Raw genomic sequence first — 24244 nt, forward strand, 5'->3', positions numbered from 1 at the left:
GATCGGATTTTCCGAAAACATAATCCGATCAGACTTTTTCCGTCTGAATTTCTGATCATGTGTATGGGGCATGAGTCTGTTGAAGCGGAGTTCCATCCAAAAATGTAACTTCCGCTTTAAGCACTCCTCGCCCCCTTACATGCCACATTTGGCATGTCTTTTTTTGAGGTGGGGAGTGGGGGCTTCATTAGGGGGGGGGCTTCCTGTCCCACTTCCTCCTTCCGCCCAGGGACCGCCAAGGCGACTCCTCCTTTCGTTTCAGGCGGCCCCTCCCTCTAGGCGATCTCCTGGGACACATGACAGGTCCCAGGAGATTGTCTGTCCACTCCGGGAGCGCAGAGCGACTCGTGAATGCGCCACGCGTGCCTGGCTGCGAAGCCGAAAGCTGTCACGGCCAGGTGCCCAGAGTGGCAGTGGAGGCGCCAGCGCAGAGGAGGGGGAGAGGAGTGACACCCCCTTTGGTCGCATCGCTGGACTGTGGAACAGGTAAGTGTCTGTTTATTAAAAGTCAGCAACTACATTTTTTGTAGCTGCTGACTTTTAACATAAAAAGCCTTTAACTCCCCTTTAACTTGTTGCATATTTTCACTGGTAAGTTGTACACTTGCAAAGCACTTGAAGCACAATTTCTAGTTGACACTTTTCCAATTTGTAGCCACATTTGCGTTGCAAGTCTCTAGCAAGAGCAAAGTTGCAGTGCTGAGTCTACAGCAATAGCGCTGCAAGTCTACAGCATGGCATTTCAGCCACAGTGACCCCTGTGGTGGTAAGACTATTGCATAAATGAACCAGAACTTGCAGAAGACTTGCAGTATGTTTGCAAAGGAAGTTGATCTGGAGTCATGCAACGAGGACTAGCTGCAATTGTGCAACAAACTCGTGAAGCCTGGCAAGTCTAGCAATAGCTTAGCAAGTCATTTTACAACTTGCAGCACAATTGCTTGCTATCTGGGCAGGAACAGAGCTGAGCCTGTCTCTCAGCTGGAACTCCCTCCCCTGTCACCTTTTTTCTCTTGGTGTCAGGAAAACCTGCCAGAAATGACTCAGCCTGACAATGAAGCAGCAGAGAGAAATGACACTTAGTGCTCCTAATTGAGACAAGTAAACTCTATAGATATGCTTTTTCATATTTCAGCCACTTTAAAGAGGAAGTAAACCCTGATGAGTTTTACTTTCTCTTTATTCCCCTGCAAAGTAAAAGCATAATGGGCTAATATGCATTGCATACTAGCTCATTATCTGGCACTTACCCACAAACGAAACCGTTTACAATATGCCCGCTGGTGGAAGCATCCATCTTTGACCTTCTTCCTTCTTTCAGCTCCTTGACTGGCCAGAACCACGTGACGTCACTCCCGCGCATGCATGCAGTAGCCGCCAGTCACGTCACATGCTGGGGAAGAAATGGCACGGAGGATCGATTCTTCACTGCTCATGCGCAGATGACCTCATGGGCATGCTACAAGGTAAATATCTCCTAAACAGCGCACATTTAGGAGATATTTTCAGTACATATAGGTAACCCTTATTATAGGCTTACCTATATGTAGAAATGTCTCAGGGGGGTTTACAACCACTTTAAGTCCAATTCATAAGGTGTCCATAGCGTGCTCCCACTGCTGTGCATTGTAGATGTGTGCTGCAATGTATTGTACAACACATTGCAGTGCTTGTTATTGTTTTATTTTTTCTATCTTTATTAATGCCTTCCTGCTGCCACCCCCAGCTCTTTAGGAGAATCTAAATGCAGTGATAAAGAGGTGGACCATCTAATCATTTGACAACTGTGATTGGTTGTCACAGCAGTCACATGATCAGAAGTTCACAATCATCATTTGCAAGTATGCATCAGGACTTTCCATGACACTTTAGTTACTGTGTTGGAAGCGCACAGTGAAGTGTTCTCAACACAGAAAGACATTCCCTATGGATGCATACATTGGCCGCTTGGCATTACAGGTTGTGTCTTGTTACACAGTTACATAGTTTAGTCCGGTTGAAAAAGACACAAGTCCATCTAGTTTAACCACTTCCCACCCGGCCAATGCACATATACGGCCGGGTGGGAGCCGTCTACTCCTGATAGGACGTTCAGGAACGTCCATCAGCAGGAGCGGGATCGCGCGCGCGCGTGCCCGCGCAGCGGCGCGATCCCGATGCTCCCGTGTCACCGTGTCTCAGATCGGCAGGAGGGCTCTGTGATTGGCCCTCCTGATCACATGACGGCCATGTCCAATCACGGCCGTTATGTGATGTAAACAAACAGCCGGTTGCTAGGCAATCGGCTCCTCCTCTCCTCACACAGAAGTCATCGCTGAGGAGAGGAGAGCAGATTGCTGCAGCCGGCTGATGATCAGTGAGTATGAGCTGTTTTTTACAGCTTTTTACTCACTGATCTTCAGTCTAGTGTAAACACACAACACACCACACAGTGTAAACACAGTCCCCACATATGTCCCCATAACACACATGTCCCCAAAACATACATGTCCCCAAAAAATAAAAACACATGTCCCTAATAATAAAAACATGTCCCCCACATATGTCCCACTAAAATCACTTGTCCCAATGATTATGTGCACACATATGTACGTGATCACCTGCACACATATGTACATGATCATTTGCGTACATATGTCCGTGATCACACAAACCAATTATTATACACTTAACGGAATTTTTTTTACCAAAAACATGTAGCAGAATACATTTTGGCTTAAATTTATGACAAAATTTGATTTTATTGGATTTCTTTTAAAATAGAAAAAAGAAAATATAGTTTTTTTTCCAAATTTCCGCTTTTTTGCGCTTATATCGCAAAAAATAAAAAACGGAGTCGTGAATAAATACCACCAAAATAAATCTCTATTTGTGCGAACAAAATGATAAAAATTTCATTTGGGTACAGTGTAGCATGACCGCGCAATTGTCACTGAAAGCGCTAGAGCGATGAAAGCTGAAAATTGGGCTGGGAAGGAAGGGGGCGAAAGTGCCCTGTATTGTAGTGGTTAACCAATAAAAGAGAAAAAAAAAATCATTTAATCCCATATACACAATCCTATACCCACAGTTGATCCAGAAGAAGGCAAAAAACCCCAGCAAACCATGTTCCAATTTGCTACAGTGGGGGAAAATATTCCTTCCTGATCCCCCGAGAGGCAATCGGATTTTCCCCGGATCAACTTTACCTATAATTGTTAGTACCCAGTTATGTTATGTACATTAAGGAAATAATCCAGGCCTTTTTTAAAGTAATCTACTGAGCTGGCCAGAACCAGCACTTGAGGGAGTCTAGTGCACATTTTCACAGCTCTTACTGTGAAGAAACCTTTCCGTATTTGGAGATTAAATCTCTTTTCCTCTAGACGTAAAGAGTTGTGATGTGTTGTGGCTGCATTGCGTAAAAGTCAAACATGTCAGCACATGCCAAAGCAGTGCACTAAAGCAATAAAACATAAGGTAAACTGCTTTCTCTATGCCTTGGAAATGTTTGCTGAACTCTTCATACTTAGGCCGCGTACACACGGGCGGATTGTCTGCCCAACTAAGTTTGTCAGACAATCCGACAGACAGTCCGTTCAACTTTTGAACTTTTTGGCCTAAGGCCGCGTACACACGAGAGGATTGTCTGCCCAACTTAGTCCGCTGAACCGTGTTTCAGCGGACAGTCCGCTCGTGTGTGGGCTTCAGCGGACTTTTTCAGCGGACAGTCTGGCGGACTAAGTCTTTCGGAATTTCCGTAATACAGTCCGTCCAAACTTGGTTTCAGCGGACAGTCCGCTCGTGTGTAGGCAAGTTGGACGGACTAAGTATGCCGCATGCTCAGAAAGGATTTACACGGCCGAAGGTTGCATTGCAGTGTATTGGACGTCGTATTCCTAGTCCCGTCGTACGTGCTGTACACGTCATCGCGCAAGCTTTCAGCGGACTGTCTGTTCGTCGTGTGTGGTCAAGTCCGTTCATTCAAAAGTAGGACGGACTGTCTGTCGGATTGTCTGACGGACTTAGTTGGCCAGACAATCCGCCCGTGTGTACGCGGCCTAAGTGTATGTAAACCCTAAGGCCGCGTACACACGGGCGGACTGTCCGCCCAACTAGGTTCGTCAAACAGTTTGACAAACAGTCCGTTCAAAATTAGCATGAACGGACTTGACCACACACGACGAACGAACAGTCCGCTGAAAACTTGCGCGATGACGTGAACGGCACGTACGACGGGACGAAAAATTCGAAGTCCAATACACTGCAATGCAACCTTCGCCGTGTAAATTCTTTCTGAGCATGCGCGAGACTTAGTTTATCGAACAAGCCTACACACGAGCGGACTGTCCGCTCAAACCAAGTTTCAGCGGACAGTCTTACAGAAATTCCGAAAAACTTTGTCCGTCAGACTGTCCGCTGAAACTGTCCGCTGAAGCCCACACACGAGCGGACTGTCCGCTGAAACACTGTTCAGCGGACAAAGTTGGGCGAACAGTCCGCCCGTGTGTACGCGGCCTAACAATAAACTTTTCTCATTTGGTCCCTTTATGTCTGTTAAATATAAGAAAAAATTTATTCTAGGTTCAAAAAATACCTGTTGATCCTGCCAAAAATCGTGTGAGCTGATAACACAGGCCGCACAGGAAATTGACTGATATCATTTACATTGTTCTCTGAGGATTAGTGAACAGTTCTCTATGTTATAAGAGTAGACAGTAGAAGAGGTTTGTCCTGATTGAGAAAGGTGAGTGAGTGTTGTCACCCTAGAACTAGAAGTGTCTTACTGACAGGATCACCAGATAAAATAAAGCACGCTATATTTAATTAATTATTTACATTTATTTTATTTATTTAACCACTTCAATACAGGGCACTTATACACCTTCCTGCCCAGACCAATTTTAAGCTTTCAGCACTGTTGCAGTTTGAATGACAATTGCACGGTCATGCTACACTGTACCCAAACTAAATTTTTATCATTTTGTTCCCACAAATAGAGCTTTTTTTTGGTGGTATTTGATCGTCTCTAGGATTTTTAATTTCTGCTAAACAGATAAAAAAAGGCCGAAAATCTTGAAAAAAAAACATGTTTTTTTTGTTTCAGTTACAAAACTTTGTAAATAAGTAAGTTTTCTCCTTCACTGATGGGCACTGACTGGGCTGCAGTGATGGGCACCGATGAGGTGGCACTGATAGGCGGCACTGATAGGTGGCACTGATATGCGACACAGATAGACACTGATAGGTGGCACGGATTGTCATGGATAGGTGGCACGGATTGGCATGGATGGGCGGCATGGATAGGTCGCACAAATGGGCATGGATAGGCGGCACGGATGGGCATGGATAGGGGGCACGGATGGGTGGCACGGATGGGTATGGATAGGTGGCATGGATGGGCATGGATGGGCACTGATAGGTGGCTAGGATGGGCACTGATAGGTGGCATGGATGGGCACTGATAGGCGGCATTGTAATTTAAAGTTTTGTAGGGATGGATGCCAATCAGTGCCAAACAATAATGCATGCCAATCAGTGATGCCCATTGTGGGCACTGATTGGCATTCATTATGGGCACTGATTGGCATTCATTATGGGCACTGACTGGCATCCCTGGTGGTCTAGGGGCCATACCTGGTGCTGGGCATCTCCTGGTGGTCTGATGGCGTCCCTGGTGGTCCAGTGTGGGCATCCTCGGGGGGGGCTGTGCTGATAATCGATCAGCACAGACCCCCCCTGTCAGAGGAGCAGCCGATCGGCTCTCCTCTACTCACGTCTGACAGAAGCGAGTGAGGAAAAGCCGATCACCGGCTCTTCCTATTTGCACTGTGATCAGCCGTGATTGGACACGGCTGATCACCTGGTAAAGAGTCTCCGTCGGAGACTCTTTACCGAGATCGTAGTTGCAGGGTGTCAGACTGACACCCCGCAATAACGATCGCCACGATGCGCGGCTTAATATCCTGATCACGTCATATGACGTCCGGTCAGGATATTAAAATCACTTTGCCACCGTCATTTTGCTATATGGCGGGCGGCAAGTGGTTAAAAAAAGAAAACAAATGCTGCAATGTTTTAAAGAGTAACTTCACCCTCCCTAACTACATTCACACCACCACGCATGCACGTTGCAGTGCTTTTTTGAAATGCGTTGTAATGCATTGGTTTACATTTTACATGTGTTGCGTTTTTGTTTTTTACATTTTTTTTCTGCTTGTTAACCTTGCTTTTCAGGGAGTTGCATTTATGCGCATTTTAACGCACTGTAATGTGCTGTGCTGAAAAAAGGTAGTGCACGCTGTACTTTTTCTCAGCACTGGGAAAATGCAAGGCATTGCAACACACCGGTGTGGACTGCATTAAAATGAACCATTTTTTTTTTTTGCCATGCATTGGGAATGCACTCACAAATTAACATTAGCGCATCTGGTGTGAATGAACTCTTATGCCACGTACCAAAAGCTCACATCAGACTTTTTCTGGCAGAATTTCTGATCGTGTTTTTTCATTTAGAGGTTCCTGTGGAGGCAGAGTCATTAAAAAATGACAGAAGCCTATAGGGCAGTGATGGCGAACCTTGACACTCCAGATGTTTTGGAACTACATTTCCCATGATGCTCCACTACACTGCAGAGTACATGAGTATCATGGGAAATGTAGTTCCAAAACATCTGGGGTGCCAAGGTTTGCCATCACTGCTATAGGGAAAAGAACTCAGGATTCTGTAATTGGGGTGGAGGGCTACAGACTGTGACCATATGGGTGTAAGGCTGGCCATACATCTGAAGAATTTAGTTCTCAAATTTTCATTTGAAGCATACACTGATCAGCAGCTGCAACTGATTGGCTACAGCCGCTGATCTAGAAAAGTTTTCCAGCAAGTCCATTTAATAGAAGCCGATCAAACAATCGACTTCTACTGAGCGGGGATGACCACACACTCGAATGGCGGCTACAGCGCGGACCTACTTTGCCGGGAGTATGTCTACTGACGTCCTCCCGTGCTCGAGCGGCCTGCATGCCCCCTGCAAGGCGCACGCATCACGCTCTGTGATCAGTGAGTCTATGAGACTCAGCTGATCACTGATTGGAGTAAGGGGTCAATCCCCATCAAATGGTCAGCCAATGACAGCTGATCATGTGATGTAAACAGAGCCGTTAATCGGCTATTTTTTCTTCTCACACTGATAGCGTGAGGAGAAAAAAAAAGGCGATGAGCTATAAGAGGGACATCAGTCCCGATCAAGGAAAGCTGCTGCCAGCTCATCTGTGCCCACCTGTGCCACCTAGCAGTACACAACAGCACCGCCTACCAGTGCTACCTACCAGTGCCCACAGTGCCACCTATCAGTGCCCACAATCAGTGCCTCATCAACAGTGCTGTCCAACAGTGCCGCCTATCAGTGCCCACAATCAGTGCCTCATCAATAATGCTGCCCATCAGTTTTACCTACCGGTGCCCATCAGTGTCACCTACCAGTGCTCATGAGTGCCATCTATCCGTGGTACCTATCAGTAACACCTATCAGTGCCACTCAGTGCCACCCATCAGTGCCACCCATCAGGGCCCATCAGTGCCATCTTATCAGTGGCCATCAGTGCAGCCTTATTTGTGCCAATCAGTACAGCCTTATCTGTCCCCATCAGTGCCGCCTTATATGTGCCTATCAGTGCCGCCTTAACTGTGCCTATCAGTGCCCAAAAGTGCACGATGTCAGTGCCCACCAGTGCGGCCTCATCAGCACATATTAATAAAGGAGAAAAATTACCTGTTTCCAAAATGTTATAATAAACTATGAAACATGATTTTTTTTTTTATCAACATTTTCCATTTTTTTTGTTTGTTTAGCAAAAAATCAAACCCTCAGCTGTGATTAAATACCACCAAAAGAAAGCTGCATTTGTGTGAAAAAAATGATAAAAATGTAATTTGGGTATAGTGTAGCATGAGCGCGCAATTGTCATTCAAAATACGTCAGCGATGAAAGCTGAAAATTGGTCTGGGCAGGAGGGGGGTTTAAGTGCCCAGTAAGCAAGTGGTTAAAGGGCTGTCAAGGCATGGAATTAAGGGGTTAACTATTCAGAAATCTAACGATTGTTGCAAAAACAAATGTTGACAGAAATTCTACTGGTGGGCGGCCGGTGTTAGCACTGGGGCTCAATCATCACTTGGGAGGAGTTCACAGAAATGCTGCCCTCATGTGTTTGCACCTTCGGGGAAAATATTGTATAAATTGAGTGTTTCTGCTTTCACTGTGCCAAGTCCTAATCGTTCTAATTGTCCCTGTTCATACGTTCTATGCTCAAAAGGGTACATGAGCTTTCTTTTTAGCATGTTCAGGTGTTTTTTGTCCCATAGACATCAATTGGAGCACCTGTAAACGCACATTACATGCGTTTTTTACGCCTGAACAGCTCCTTTCCTCCTATAGAACTACTCTTTCCCATCTCAGGAAACAAACTCTTGAAGCTTGATACACATGCAAAAGCACCTGTAATGCAGCGTAAACACGACCGGACTTTTCGACAGACTAGGTCCGACGGTCTTCCCAGCGGACTTTCGGTGGAGGTCCGACGGACCTTCTGAACAAGCGGACTTGGCCACACACAACCGGACTAAGTCCATTCGAGACTCCATTCGTTTTGAACGTGATGACGTAAACGGGACTAAACAAGGAAGTTCAATAGCCAGTAGCCAATAGCTGCCCTTGCGTCGTATTTGGTCCGTCGGACCAGCATACAGACGAACGGTTTGCCTGATTTTGTGGTCTGTCGTATAGATTTGAAACATGTTCTATTTCTAGGTCCATTGGACTTTTGGGGAAAAAAAAGTAAGCTGGAGCCCACACATGATTGAATTGTCCGGCGGATTCCGGTCTGCAGAACCAAGACTGCCGGAAAGTCCAATTGTGTGTACACAGCATAAGGTCTCTTTCACATTAGTGGTAATGCTTAGCTGGTGGCAGCGGATCACATTGTATGATCGCATCTTAACTATCGATCAAAATCCACTTCCCCGTGTGTGGCATATTGATTGTATGGGTGATCAACTATAGAAAGATTTTCCCTTTCGGAAGAGAGCGATCGGAAAAGAAGTAGATAATTTATTGAAGCGTGTTTGGCTTGGAAATCCCCAGAAATACGCTCTGCTCTGAATGCAGGCTAATAAAACATTCTCATAAGATTTGATGTATCTATATATCATTATATATATCCATATATATCTATATCTACAAATCTATATAGGTAGATAGATATATCTGTATATATATATTAATTGATTATATATATATATATATATATATATATATATATATATATATATATATATATATATATATATATATATATATATATATATATACATACACACACAGATCATTTGTAGTAACATTAAAAACATTGTCCTGATGTTGGATGTATCAATACAAACATGGATCATTTCTAATAACATTTTGGTTTCCAGCACACTGTTTTACTCAATCATCCAGTTTTAGAATGTGTGAACTAGTTGTAACGCTGCCCCCCTCTTATTGGCCACAGTCAGCCAGAAGCCAGTTGTGATTGGGCTAGGCTTGGGAAAATTCACTAGAGCCCCGCCCCCTGGAAGTCTGGAGACTTAGCTGAAAAGTGAGCTTTGAATGTGACACCCGGGAGTCAGAGAGACACACAGGAGACAGGAGGGACACAGGAGATACACAGGACCACAGGAGATCTACAGGGACACAGGAGATCAATAGGGACACTGGAGATCCACAGGGACACTGGAGATCAATAGGGACACTGGAGATCCACAGCCCACAGTAGATCAATAAGACCCAAGAAGATCAATAGGGACATAGGAGATCAGTAGGACCACAGGAGATCAACAGGGACATTGGAGATCAATAATCAGACAGGAGGGACACTGGAGATCAATAGGACCACAGGAGATCAGGGGGGACACAGGAGATCAATAGGGATTCAGGGAGAATAGGTAGGTCAGGGACACCAGGGAGATAGACACACAGGAGAAAGGAGCTCAGGTAGGAGAGGGACACAGGGGGACTTTATCCAAAAAGCGATTCTCTATTTATGTCATAGAACATATTTAAAGGGACTTGAGAAGGAACTCCTGTGACATCTGAAGCCATGTCCCTGCACTGGATGATGCTGATCTTCCTGTCTATGGAGCTGATCCAGGCTGCTGACTCGTCTCCTGCAGGGATGCTGAACCCAGCCACAGACCCCCTATCCATGCACATGATGAGACTCTATGAGAAGTACAGCCGGGAAGGCAGCAGAGCTCAGGATGGGAACACGGTGAGGAGCTACAGAGCGCAGCCAGGTAAGTCCCAGGTCGGTGTGTGGATGAGGGGTGATGGGGTTCTGGTTCTGGATACAGGGAATCAATGGATAAACGAGCTTTGTTTATGGATTATAAATATGTGCAGCACCTTGTAGAAATCAGAGCAATCATGTGAAAGTTGTCGGTAGGTTCTGCGAAATCCATCAGGGTACCAGACTAAGGCTCGGTTTCCACTAGTGCGACTTGGGACTGCAAAGTCACATGACAAGTCGTACCCCATGATATCCAATGAGTACCGTTCATATCTGTGCGACTTCAAAGTAGTCCCTGTACTACTCTGGTCCCACTTTGATACGACTTGAGGTCCATAGACCTCAAGAATATACAGGCATTGCTGCAAGTCGTGGAAAAATCACGCGACTTTGGGGTTGCAATAGTGGAAGCCGAGCCTTAGGGTGGCAATACACAGTACAATTTGATTATACAATCACATTTAGATTGATCAAAACAATATAATATAAGAAAAAACCTATCCAATCCAATCTTTATCTATTAAACCACACAGGTACTTATATTACATAGTTGTTGGTAGATCTAAAGGAAACTGTACAATCCAATTGAGTAGTGTATGGCCAGCTTAAGGTCACCATATTACAAAATAACCATACAATTTCTGTACAATCATGTTTAGATTTACCAAAACTTTGTTATATGAGGACCTACCTCTCCTAGCCAATAATTTTATTGTTGTCAAGTTATTGGCAGATTTAAAGGATATCGTACAAGTGCGCATCATAAGCATTGCTCGGTAACTGTACAATCTCTGTAAAACCAACCTTAGATTTACTGGAACTGTGTAATCTAAGAGGATCTATAGACTAGCCAATCAATTTGTATCCAATCAGGCAGATCCTTGCACTGTATAGATCTGATGGGGCCACACACTTTTGGTTTTATTATCCAATCAATGTGCAATTCGATCAAATCTGTAAAAAATTGATTTGCCATAACTTCCCTTCTGATTGATTTACATTGTATTCGATCAAACTGACCTTTTGGGTCAGGACTGGAAGTAATTGATAGTTTTGCATTGATTAGCATAAATGCTTTGTTCACGAATACAATCACAGATAATGGTTTACATGGCGGAGAAGCAATCGCTAACTTGTTGGTACGAATATTCCCAGTACAATCGATAACTTGAAGAACGTCAGTCAAAAGTATTTAAAAATTGAATTTGCTTTTAGCATTCAGTTTTGGAATGATTGGACGTTTCCTAAACAAGAACCACTTTCTACTAGTGTATGGCAAAATTTGGTATATTGATTAGAATCAAATTGTGATTACAATTTTCCTCTGTGTGGTATATTGATTGGATGGGTTGTCAACTAAAGATCGATTATTCCTATTAGAAAAGATTGATCAAAAAAGAAATCAATCATTTATCAAAGTGTGTATGGCCACCATTAAGGAGATTGTACAATCAGAATGAATAATATATGACCAGCTGACATCAGTCATGGAAAACTTTTATGGCGTTTTTACATGCATTGTTGTTGCATTACCATTGAACTCTATATTCTATATAAAATGTGTTTTGATTAAACTTGATTTGAGCTATAAAAATACAGTAACGCACTGTACCTAAAGCCCATGTAAAATGCACAGGACCTAAGGTTGGCAATACACTATACAATCGGATTGTACAATCTTATTTAGATCTATAGCAGTGTAATGCAAGGGTCTGCATGTCTGAGTACATATTGAATAGATTCTTTAGATTAGTCTTTTTAGTAAAGCTAAATGAGTTTGTACAAACAGATCATATAGTGCACAGCCAACCTATGATCTGTCAAATCTGATATAGCGTTACTGGGCTGACTAAAGATTGACATACACACTACAATCTGATTATACAATGTTCAAGCTCATTAACCTCTACCTAAACTATGTAATAAGAGGACAGACTAATGCCCTGTACACACGATCAGAAAATCATATGGAAAATACCGATTTCGAATCGATCTTACGACAATTGGATTGTTAATACAGAGCTTTCAACAGCCGATCATGACAGTTCATCCGATATTATTCTATCGGACATACACAAAATGTTTTTTTTTTGTACGGTGCCAGATCGTACGATTTTCATTAAATCAGTACAGCAATCGTTTGATAATGCAATACAAATACATTACAGCACATGACATCACTTCCAAAAAAAATTTCTGTCGTACGGGAATTTTCGTGACTTTAGTAAACTCATCAGATTCGATCTGAGATTTGCATGCAAAAAAAAAAAATGGACGATCATTCGTCCGATAATCTCACCGTGTGTATGAGGCTTAAGGCTGGCCATACATTATACAATTTTCTTGTACAATTTACCAAAACCATATGATATGAACAAACCTAAACACTTTCAATTTGTATGCAATCAGGCAGACCCTTGCACTACATAGCCGAAAGTAAATCTAAAGGAAATTGAATAATGTATGGCCAGCATTATACAGTCCAATCAGTGTCTGTCCTTTCACACAGGCCTTTATGATTTATAGTTGTTAGCAGATCTAAAAGAGGTTATTCAATCAATTGAATAGTGTATGGTCAGCTTCAAACTATGTACAGATTACTTTTCTTTTTTATAGCCAGTCTGTCATTGCTGAGTAGCCTGCAGTGGAAAATGAATGGCTTTTGACCTCTCTGATACTACAAGAGAAAATGGTATGGAGTCAGGAGCTCCTGATGCTGGATGATGCTTGAACACTGCATATTATCTAATTGGCTGCTCCTGGGGTCCATTCAGTGGCTACTGGTGGTATATTCTTTGGGGGGGGGGTGGCAAACAATCCACCACCTCACCCTCGGTCGGGTCACCAGCCCCGCACTTACCCCATATAGGTTGCGGGCAGCGCTTCCCCCGGGCAACGGGCGACATCTCCTCATGGCAGCTTCCTATGCATCTCCTCCCTCCTACTCCTCCTCCTCGGCCATCAATAGGATTGCTTCACCTCTCTGCCAATCGGGTGATGGGTCTCATGAGGAGAATCAGGAAGACAATAGCGAATATTAATTTGCTATTGTCACACAACTGGGTGCAGTGCTCCGTGCCCCGAGCCCACCCCTTTTTGAAGCCTATTAGAGCCTCAGGTTCTAATCACGTGCTTCTAAAAAAGAAAACCACATTGGAATCCATGTGTCCGGTGCCCGGCATGCAGGTTAGGGGGCCGGATGCATGGATTAGGTGGGCAGCGCCCCTGCGCCCTGCATTACGATCCGCCCACTTGGTTTATTGTTACAATGAAGCCGATATGACAGGCTGTACTGTAACCTGGTACTTTATTTAAGGAATTAGCTGATACATCCTCTACAGTTCTATTCTAGGAAACACATCTTTAACCCCTTTATGACTGCCCAACACATATTTAAGGGAGCAAAAGAGTGGGTTCCAGTGTTTTTGTGCCGAGAGCGTGCCCACTGTGTGCTCCCAGCACAGAGACTGAGCTGTCAAAGACGGCTCTCAGTCTAGGTGGGACCGGCTCCTGATCATGTGACCACTGTCACAGCAGTCATATGATCGCCTATCCCTCCCATCCCTAACGATCCACAGCGGGAAGGGGTTAAGGGCTCACATTCAGAGGTGCTGCAGAGGGGGGAGTAAAGTTTAACCTTCTAAATGTAACCATACACTGTACAATCTCTTTTAGATCTACCATTAACCATGTAGTGCCATGTAGGACACAATTGGAATGCATTGTTTAGGTGTGTCCTCTTATTACATAATTTTGGAAGAGCTAAGATTGCACGGAGATTGCACAATCTTATTGTATGGTGTATGGTGTTTACATCCCCTTGACAGAGATATCTCTTCCTGCCTTCAGTTCATTGTGAATGCCAGGAATCTGGCTGGACTTCTCTAGGAATTCTACTTATATTTATAGGAGACATTCCCTACGGGTGGGTGATGTTGTTGGCTCTCTGTGGATTATAGTAATATATGAAGAGCGTACAGCAGAGAGGAGCCCTAGCTCTCTGCAATGGGGCCAAGGAAAGCAGTAAACACCTGGGATGATCATAGAAGGTTTATTCCTATTGGATTCCTCCATCAACACAAGCACAATGGATAGAGCATAGGTGTGCGCACAGGCTGTGTCAGCTGTGCCTGGGCACACCCTAATCGCCCCATGTGGCACTGCTCATGCCCTGGTCTGTTTAGTCTCCTGATAGCTCACGAGCCCCCACCAGCGTGGCTAATAAAAAAAATTGTAAAAAAAATTATAAATGAAAAATATTATTGTAAAAATGATATAAAAAATTAAATTGTAAAAAATATAAAAATGTATAAATAAATACTGACTGACCCACTGACACCTATCCGTGCCCTACTGACACATCCACTGCTCTACTCACACCGTCCACACATACATGCGGTTGAGCTTTCGGATGCCCAACCTAATGCAATAGGCTGCACACAGCTATGGGATGGAGGAATCCTCCTAGCTGGGATATTGTTTTCTGACAGCGGTTCCCACTATTGTCAGAATACAAATGATCAGCCGCTGCAGCATATTGGCTGCATCCGCTGATCGAGAAAAGTTTTCCAGCTTGTCCATTAGATAGAAGCTGAACTAATGTCCGGTACACACGATGAGATTATCGGACGAAAGATCGTCCTTTGCATGCTAATCTCAGATCGAATCTGATGAGTTTACTAAAGTCCCGAAAATTCCCATACGACAGGAAAATTTTTTGGAAGTGATGTCGTGTGTTGTAATGCATTTTTTGAACGATAGCTGTACTGATTATATGAAAAAAAGCTTGAAAGCTCTGTACTAACAATCCGATTATCGTACGATCGCTTAGAAAGCTGTATTTTCCGCATGATTTTCTGATCGTGTGTTCAGGGCTTAACAGTCAACTTTTGTCTAACAGGGATGTCCCCACACTGATCAAAATTTTGGCTGGTCCTGCTGAACCGTGCAAATTTTATCTATGGCCAGGTTAAGTGACTGGTCAACATTGTATTTCTGGCCATCCAGTTCTACGATTTACACAGCTTTGCTCCACCGCACAATCCAGTATGACAGGGCAGGAGACCTGTTTTGTCTTTCCAATGCAGATAAACCTCAAAACAAAAATGCCATTCCCAACATGCACAGGAACATACTGCTCTTTAGACAAAGTATTGGTGGGGACAATAATTATCAATGCCCCCCCCCCCCCCCCCACACACACACATTGGTAACTGTGTGTATTTTTGTTCAAATCGCATGGTGTTGCAGGAGATTTACAAAAGGGGTGGGGGACTTATTTCCTTGGGTTTCTTATGGGTAGGGCAGCCCATTGAAATGAATAGACTGGACTACAGGTAATGTGGGAAACGCACTGAAAACATGCAGAAAGCCTACATCCACAGTAGTGTGAACCAAGCCTTAGGGCTCATTCACACAGAGTGAAGAGCCCCATGTTTATCTTTTCTTTCATACCACTGAGCTGCTGTCAGGCAGCTCATATTAGTGAATGGACACGCTGTGAAGCCGACAGCATCCTCAAAGAGGAACTGCAGTCTGCTCACATAATTTGTAATAAAAACCTCTTTGCCATTCTGAAGCTTCCCTCCAACCACTTTGTATATCATTTTATACTGTGATTTTGTACTTGCCAAATATGCTGCAGAAATCTCCCTCAACTAAGTCTGGCTGCATCCATTTTAACTGTGGGAAGCTGAAGCGGATGCCTGTTCACTTCCTGGATTTACACAGACACACTGAGGCACACCTTCAGCCTTGTAGCTCTCATTGGCCCTCTTATGACTCATTCCCCCTCCCTTCCTGGCAAACTCTCACAAGAGTGAGAGAGAGAGCTCTGATGATGTCATCCGCCTAGGTTTTTTTCCAGAGAAGAAACAGGAAGTGGGCTGTATAAGGTATTTACTGGCAGAAAAAAATATATTTTACTATCCAAAGTTAAAGCAACAAGGCCAGAAGATTTAATAGATGGAAAGATGAAAAAATGACTCTCTGCCCGTCTCTGTACACCAACTTATGCCCTGAACACATGAGCAGAATTTCCGTCTGAAAAATCTTGGATGGTTTTTCTGCCGGAATTCCACTCAAGCTTGATTTGCATACACACAGTCACACAAAAGTTTTCTGAACTCTTGACTGTCAAGAACGCGGTGATGTACAACACTGCGACGAGCCGAGAAAATAAAGTTCAATGCTTCCGAGCATACGTCAAATTGTTTCCGAGCATGAGTAGGAATTTTGCACGTCAGAATTGCTACAGACGATCAGAATTTCCAATCGGAACTTTTTCCGACTGAAAAATAGAGAGCCTGCTCTCAATCTTTTGCTGGCAGGAATTCCGCCAGCAAAAGTTCGATGGAGCATACACGTGGTTACATTTTCTGACCAAAAGCTCACATCGGTCTTTTGCTGGCCGAATTTCCGATCGTGTGTACGCGGCTTTAGAGTAGGTCTTAATTACCTCCAATTTTGTTATCAACGAACTGGAAGTAATTCTTTTTGAAATTGATGTGTCAGAACTACCTGAATTTGTAGTGTCAGTAAAGTTATGGAAACAGATGGCAGAGATTTTTTGATTTAAAATAGGCCATAGCCAGAAAAATGTCTGTAGGGATTTATTGAATCCTCCCCAATTGCTTATTACAGCTACATCACTTTTGCAATGCCGAGGTACACTTCTGCTGTCGGCATTTGAATCACCTACAGGACTCCATGATGCTGACCACGGTGGTAGAGATGTCAGCAGAATAAGCTGTCTAGTAGCCAAGGAGAGACATCTTCTAGTAAAAAAGTCAGTGCCAAATGGATCTTAATATGCTTCTACATTCAATCCCCAACTGGAAATGTCCCAAACTGGTGAGATACTGGCTGGATGTTATCAAGTTTATTAATGATATATATCAGGTCCAACTTGACTTTAATCCAGTTACGTGTATTTTGGGTGGCTTGGTAGAGGAACTATCACAAAAGCATTTGACACAGTTCCCCTTAAACATTTACTGTACAAAATAAGGTCCGTTGGCATGGACCATGGGGTGAGTACATGGATTGAAAACTGGCTACAAGGGCGAGTTCAGAGGGAGGTGATAAATGGGGAGTACTTGGAATGGTCAGGGGTGGGTAGTGGGGTCCCTCAGGGTTCTGTGCTGGGACCAATCCTATTTAATTTGTTCATAAACGACCTGGAGGATGGGGTAAACAGTTCAATGTCTGTATTTGCGGGCGATAACTTCTCCGTAGGAGGTCGAAACCTTGCAAGAAGATCTGAACAAATTAATGGGGTGGGCAACTACATGGCAAATGAGGTTCAATGTAGAAAAATGTAAAATAATGCAATAATGGCAAAAATATGAATGCAATCTGTACACTGGGGGGAGAACCTCGGGGGGAATCTAGGATGGAAAAGGACCTGGGGGTCCTAGTAGATGATAGGCTCAGTAATGGCACGCAATGCCAAGCTTCTGCTAACAAAACAAACAGAATATCGGCATGCATTAAAAAGGGGATCAACTCCAGAGATAAAATGATAATTCTCCTGCTCTACAAGACCCAGGTCCGGCCGCACCTAGAGTATGCTGTCCAGTTCTGGGCGCCAGTCCTCAGGAAGGATGTACTGGAGATTGAGTGACTACAAAGAAGGGCAACAAAGCTAATAAAGGGTCTGGAGGATATTAGTTATGATGAAAGGTTGTGAGCACTGAACTTATTCTCTCTGGAGAAGACGCTTGAGAGGGGCTATGATTTCAATTCATAAATAACATACTGGTGACACCACAATAGGGATAAAACTTTTTTGCGGAAGGGAGTTTAACATGACTCGTAGCCACTCATTAAAATTAGAAGAAAAGAGTTTTAACCTCAAACTACGTAGAGAGTTCTTTACAGTAAGAGCGGCAAAGACATTGAAGTCGGTGGTCTCAGCGGGGAGCATCGATCGTTTCAAAAAACTATTAGATAAGCACCTGAACAACTACAACATACAGGGATATACAAGGTAATACTGACATATAATCACACACATGGGTTGAACTTGTGTCTTTTTTCAACCTCACCTTCTATGTAACAATGTAACTATATCCCCCCGTCTACTAATATCTACCATCACAGGAATACCCCTTATAAATTTCAAGAAGATTTGTCAGGAGTGTCTGGAGACTCCTGGGGTGGCTCCCTCTCAGCTCACACTTACCAGACTACTTCAAACTTGAGAATTCCATATGTCCCTGTGCATGGTGTGCCAGATAGAGGAGGGCAGATTCCTTTATACCTATGTATGGAAGAGATACCTACACTGCAAGAGTTCGTTTTTTTTTTTTTTTCTATGTTTTATGTTTGTTTCATTTTTATTGTTACTTTGCCTGAGCTGAAAATATCACTGTTTGAAACAAGCTCATACTTTATGTAGTGTAAAACAAATCTTTGTCTACTTACTGCATATGGAGTCTCTGCTTGAATGTTTGTACTTTATATTTTCTTGTACAATAAAACCTTTTTTGATCAAAAAAAAAAGGCTTAACCACTTGAGGACCGCCGTATTGCCATTGTACGTCAGCACAATGGCACAGGCAGGCATAATCACGTACATCTACGTGATTGCCTTCCAGCGGGTGGGGGGTCCGATCGGACCCCCTCCCGCTGGTTACGGCGGTCCGATTCGGTCCAGGAGCGCTCCGTGATGAGGGGATGGCCGTTGGTTTTCGGCCACCCCCTCTGGATCGCTCCTGGCCAATGAGAAGCTTCCTCCCCTGTGTATTGTTTACACAGGAAGGAGGAAGTGATGTCATTCTCCTCGGGGCGGTCTTTTTGACCGGACTACGAGGAGAAGAGTAAAAGTAAGTGTGCACCAACACTACACTGACATGTAGGTACACACAGGCACACAAACCCCCCCCGATCCCCCCCCCGATCGCCCCCCGATCCCCCCCGCCCCCCCTCCCCCCCCAGTCACAGTGTCACTGATTGCATTGATCATTTCTTTACTGATCAATGCATTCAGTGTCAGTTGTGACAGTAAAAACTGTCAGGACAGTTAGTGTTAGGTCCAGGGTAGCCCCCTATCACCCCCCAATAAAGATTTAACCCCCTGATTGCCCCTAGAGTTAACCCTTTCACCCCCTTTTGCCAGTGTCACTAAGCGATCATTTTTCTGATCGCTGCATGTGTCGCTAGTGTCGCTAGGTAGCTAGTTATTTTTTTAGGTTCACCGCCAGGTTTTTATATCGCTAGGTACCCCGATATACTACCCAATAATGTTTTTAACCCCCTGATTGCCGCTAGTTAACCCTTTCACCCCCTTTTGCCAGTGTCACTAAGCGATCGTTTTTCTGATCGCTGCATTAGTGTCGCTACAGTCGCTAGGTAGCTAGTTATTTTTTTAGGTTCACCGCCAGGTTTTTATAGCGCTAGGTACCCCGATATACTACCCAATAATGTTTTTAACCCCCTGATTGCCGCTAGTTAACCCTTTCACCCCCTTTTGCCAGTGTCACTAAGCGATCATTTTTCTGATCGCTGCATGTGTCGCTAGGTAGCTAGTTATTTTTTTAGGTTCACCGCCAGGTTTTTATATCGCTAGGTACCCCAATATACTACCCAATAATGGTTTTAACCCCCTGATTGCCGCTAGTTAACCCTTTCACCCCCTTTTGCCAGTGTCACTAAGCGATCGTTTTTCTGATCGCTGCATTAGTGTCGCTACAGTCGCTAGGTAGCTAGTTATTTTTTTAGGTTCACCGCCAGGTTTTTATAGCGCTAGGTACCCCGATATACTACCCAATAATGGTTTTAACCCCCTGATTTCCGCTAGTTAACCCTTTCACCCCCTTTTGCCAGTGTCACTAAGCGATAATTTTTCTGAACGCTGCATCAGTGTCGCTAGTGTCGCTAGGTAGCTAGTTATTTTTTTAGGTTCACCGCCAGGTTTTTATAGCGCTAGGTACCCCGATATACTACCCAATAATGGTTTTAACCCCCTGATTGCTGCTAGTTAACCCTTTCACCCCCTTTCACCAGCGATCACAGTATAAGTGTCACTGGTGACGCTGGTTAGCCAGTTAGTTATTTAGGTTCCCCGTCAGGTTTTTATATAGCGCCAGGGACCCCCATATACTACCTAATAAAAATTTGAACCCCCTGATTGCCCCTAGTTAACCCTTTCACCACTGATCACCGTATAAGTGTTACGGGTGACTCTGGTTAGTTTGTTTTTTATAGCATTTTATATTCAAATCCGGAAGGCAGTGCTTGGTTTTCGGGGTCCCGTACGTGGCTAGGCTCCCAAAAAGTCCCCCACATGTGGTATCCCCGTACTCGGGAGAAGCAGCAGAATGTATTTTGGGGTGTCATTTCACATATGCCCATAGCATGTGTGAGCAATATATCATTTAGTGACAACTTGGTGCAAAAAAAAAAAAGTTTGTAATATTCCCGCAACTTGTGGCAAAATATAAAATATTCCATGGACTCAACATGCCTCTCAGTAAATAGCTTGGGGTGTCTACTTTCCAAAATGGGGTCATTTTGGGGGGTTTTGTGCTATTTTGGCATTTTATGGCCTTCGAAACTGTGATAGGTAGTGAGGAGTTAAATCAAAAATTTGCACCCTTAGAAATCCTGAAGGTGGTGATTGGTTTTCGGGGTGCCGTGCGCGACTAGACTCCCAAAAAGTCCCACACACGTGGTATCGCCATACTCGGGAGAAGTAGCGGAATATATTTTGGGGTGCAATTCCACATATAACCATGGCATGTGTGAGCAATATATCATTTAGTGACAACTTTTTGTAAAAAAATTTTTTTTTTTTTTTTTTTTGTCATTATTCAATCCCTTAGGACAAAAAAAATAAATATTCAATGGGCTCAACATACCCATCAGCAATTTCCTTGGGGTGTCTACTTTCCAAAATGGGGTCATTTGGGGGGGATTTGTACTGCCCTGCCATTTTAGCACCTCAAGAAATGAGATCGGCAGTCATAAATTAAAAGCTGTGTAAATTCCAGAAAATGTACTCTAGTTTGTAGACGCTATAACTTTTGCGCAAACCAAAAAATATACGCTTATTGACATTTTTTTTACTAAAGACATGTGGCTGAATAAATTTTGCCCTCAATGTATGACTAAAATTTAGTTTATTCGATTTTTCTTATAACAAAAAGAAGAAAATATCTTTTTTTTTCAAAATTTTCGCTCTTTTTCCATTTATATCGCAAAAAAAAAAATTGCAGAGGCAATCAAATACCATCAAAAGAAAGCTCTATTTGTGGGAAGAAAAGGACGCAAATTTCGTTTGGGTGCAATATTGCATGACCGCGCAATTACCAGTTAAAGCAGCGCAGTGCGAAATTGCAAAAAGACCTCTGGTCCTTAAGGTGTTTATTGGTCCGGAGCTGAAGTGGTTAAAGAATGCCAAGGTGCAAATGTAAATACAATAAATACAATTCATCTATATATTGCACATGAACATCCATGTGATAAATCATTTATTCACATACATTTTTCACATGAATATTTATTTGTGTGTAGATGAATATGTAGATGAATTGTATTTATTTATTTTAGCCTTAATGCCGTCACATTTTTTAATTTTAAGGTGAGGTGTCTGCCACCCCCATCAGCTGCTGTAGTACCGGTATACTGTATGCAGAACACGGGCACTTTCTTCGGTGGGTGAATCAAGTCCATCTGTCTTGTGGTGATGTATTTTAGATGAACCCTCTCTGCTTTGTGTTCTAGATATTGGTTGGCACGATGTCTGTAGGAGATGGAAATCAGACAAGAGGCCATACCTCCTACATTACTCTATGGGGGTTATTTACTAAAGGTAACTCCACTTTGCACTACCAGTACACTTGGAAGTTCAGTCGCTGTAGATCTGAGGGGACATGCAAGGAAAATAAAAAAACAGCATTTTTGCGTGCACATGATTGGATGATAAAATCAGCAGAGCTTCCCTTAATTTCAGAGCTTCCCCTCAGGTCTACAGTGATCTATAGCGACTGCACTTTCAGTGCACTTGTAATGCAAAGTGGATTTGCCTTTAGTAAATGTGCCCTGATTGTACATACCTTGGTGGAGTTCCTCTGCTGATAGCAGGGTTGTTTACGTCTATGTTTAGTTGGCAGTTGTTATATTTTCTTTCTGTACTGTTTTGTCTATTTCACAGATAATCCATGATCTTCCCTCATGGGTCTGCTTTTTATTTACATTTTTTTTTAAACTGCACAACTGTGCCGGAGTTTAAAAAGTCCATTAAATGTATTTTAAAGGCAACTTCTACTGAGGGATTGAAAGTATTTCTAAACCTGAGAACAAAAATTTAATATAACCACTTGGTCACTGGGCACCTAAACCCCCCTCCTGCCCAGAAGAATTTTCAGCTTTTAGCGCTGTCGCACTTTGAATGACAATTGCGCGGTCATACAATACTGAACCCAAATGAAATTTTTATAATTTTTTCCCCAAAAATAGAGCTTTTTTTTGGTGGTATTTGATTACCTCTGTTTTATTTTTTATTTTTTGTTAAGCAAATTAAAAATGACCAAATAAAAAAAAAAAAAAATCTGTTTTATATTTTGTTAATACATTTTGCAAACAGGTAATTTTTCTCCTTCATTGATGTATGCTAAAGAGGGTACACTGATGGGCACTGATAGACACTCATAGGCTTCACTGATGGGCACCGATAGGCTGCATTGGTCGGGCACCGATAAGGCGACACTGATGGGCACTGATAAAGCGGCACTGATGGGCACTAATAGGCGGCACTGGTGGACATTGATGAGGTGGCACTGGTGGGCACTGATTGGCGGCACTGAAGGGCATTGATAGGTGGCACTGAAGGACACTAATAGGTGGCACTGATAGCTGGCACTGATGGGCACTGATCGGCACTGGTAGGTGACACCGATAGGCAGCAGTGCTCGTGGCACTGATGAGGCACTGATTGGCACGACTGGTGGGCATTGATAGGTGGCACTCATGGGCATTGATAGGTGGCACTGATTGCTGGCACTTATGTGCTGGTGGGAACTGATTGGTGGGTACTGTGGGCACTGATTTGTGGCACTGGCAGGTGGTTCTGGTGGGCACATATGAGGAGGCTTTGCCTCTTCATCTTTGGGACCGATGTGCCTTCCACAGAAGCCGGTGATTGCCTTTTTGTTTTTCCTCACGCTGTCAGCGTGAGAAGAAAAATTAATCGATTACCGGTTTTCTGTTTACACCATGTGATCAGCTGTCATTGGCTGACAGCTGATCACCCGATAAGGGGTCAGGATCATCCCCTTAGTCCGATCTGTTATCACTCGAGTCTCATTGACCCTGGTAATCACAGCGCGCGCCCTTCAGGGGGGCGTGGCTAGAGTGCAAAGGGAAGATGTCTATTGATGGCCTCCTGGCAAAGCAGATCTGAAGGTGATATATGGCAGCGTACCAGTCCTTAGATATGTGGTGGCTGCATTAAGGGGTCCCCACTCTGCATGGAGGAGCAATGGAGACACTATTGGCATTTGCAAAGGGTGTGCCAGGTGTGCCTTGGCACACACTACTGCTGAGGTTGGCAACCCGTCAATTGTGGGCAGCTGACAGGTAAACTGCGATCCTTCCTTGCTGACCCCCAGAACCTGGTCAGGAGAGGCGGCAGGAGTAGAATTTAGTGGAACAGATCAGTATTTTCCTCCTGCAGCAGCTGAAAGTAGGCTTCTCCTCAGCTCCCTCTCATCGACATTCAGCTAACACAAAAGGAAAATTCAGGGGGTCAGTACCAATATATGCCACCCCTCCTGTCCCTGTTCTTTCTGCCACCCCCGTGTGCTTCCTTGCTTCCCTCATTGGTTCAGGACGCAGAGCGGGGAAGAGGCCGGTACGTATGTCACACACACACACACACACACACACACACATATATATGTTGGAGCCTTGAGGTGCGCACTCCAATGCAATAGGCTGT

The 24244-nt window shown here is 43.8% G+C and overlaps 1 protein-coding gene across 1 annotated transcript in view; it reads left to right on the forward strand.

Annotated features, from left to right (window-relative positions):
* The first annotated feature begins 9623 nt into the window (after positions 1 to 9623).
* Positions 9624 to 24244, forward strand: part of GDF10 (growth differentiation factor 10) — a 56564-nt gene continuing 41943 nt past the window's right edge. The window contains exon 1 of the mRNA XM_077454766.1: positions 9624 to 10309. Coding sequence (XP_077310892.1) covers positions 10114 to 10309 — 196 coding nt within the window. The 5' untranslated portion in view covers positions 9624 to 10113. The remainder of the gene's footprint in view (positions 10310 to 24244) is intronic.

This window comes from Lithobates pipiens, unplaced genomic scaffold, assembly GCF_037356315.1.
Source record: "Lithobates pipiens isolate NorthernLeopardFrog02 unplaced genomic scaffold, aLitPip1_a1.2 Scaffold_25, whole genome shotgun sequence".
NCBI lineage: Eukaryota > Metazoa > Chordata > Amphibia > Anura > Ranidae > Lithobates > Lithobates pipiens.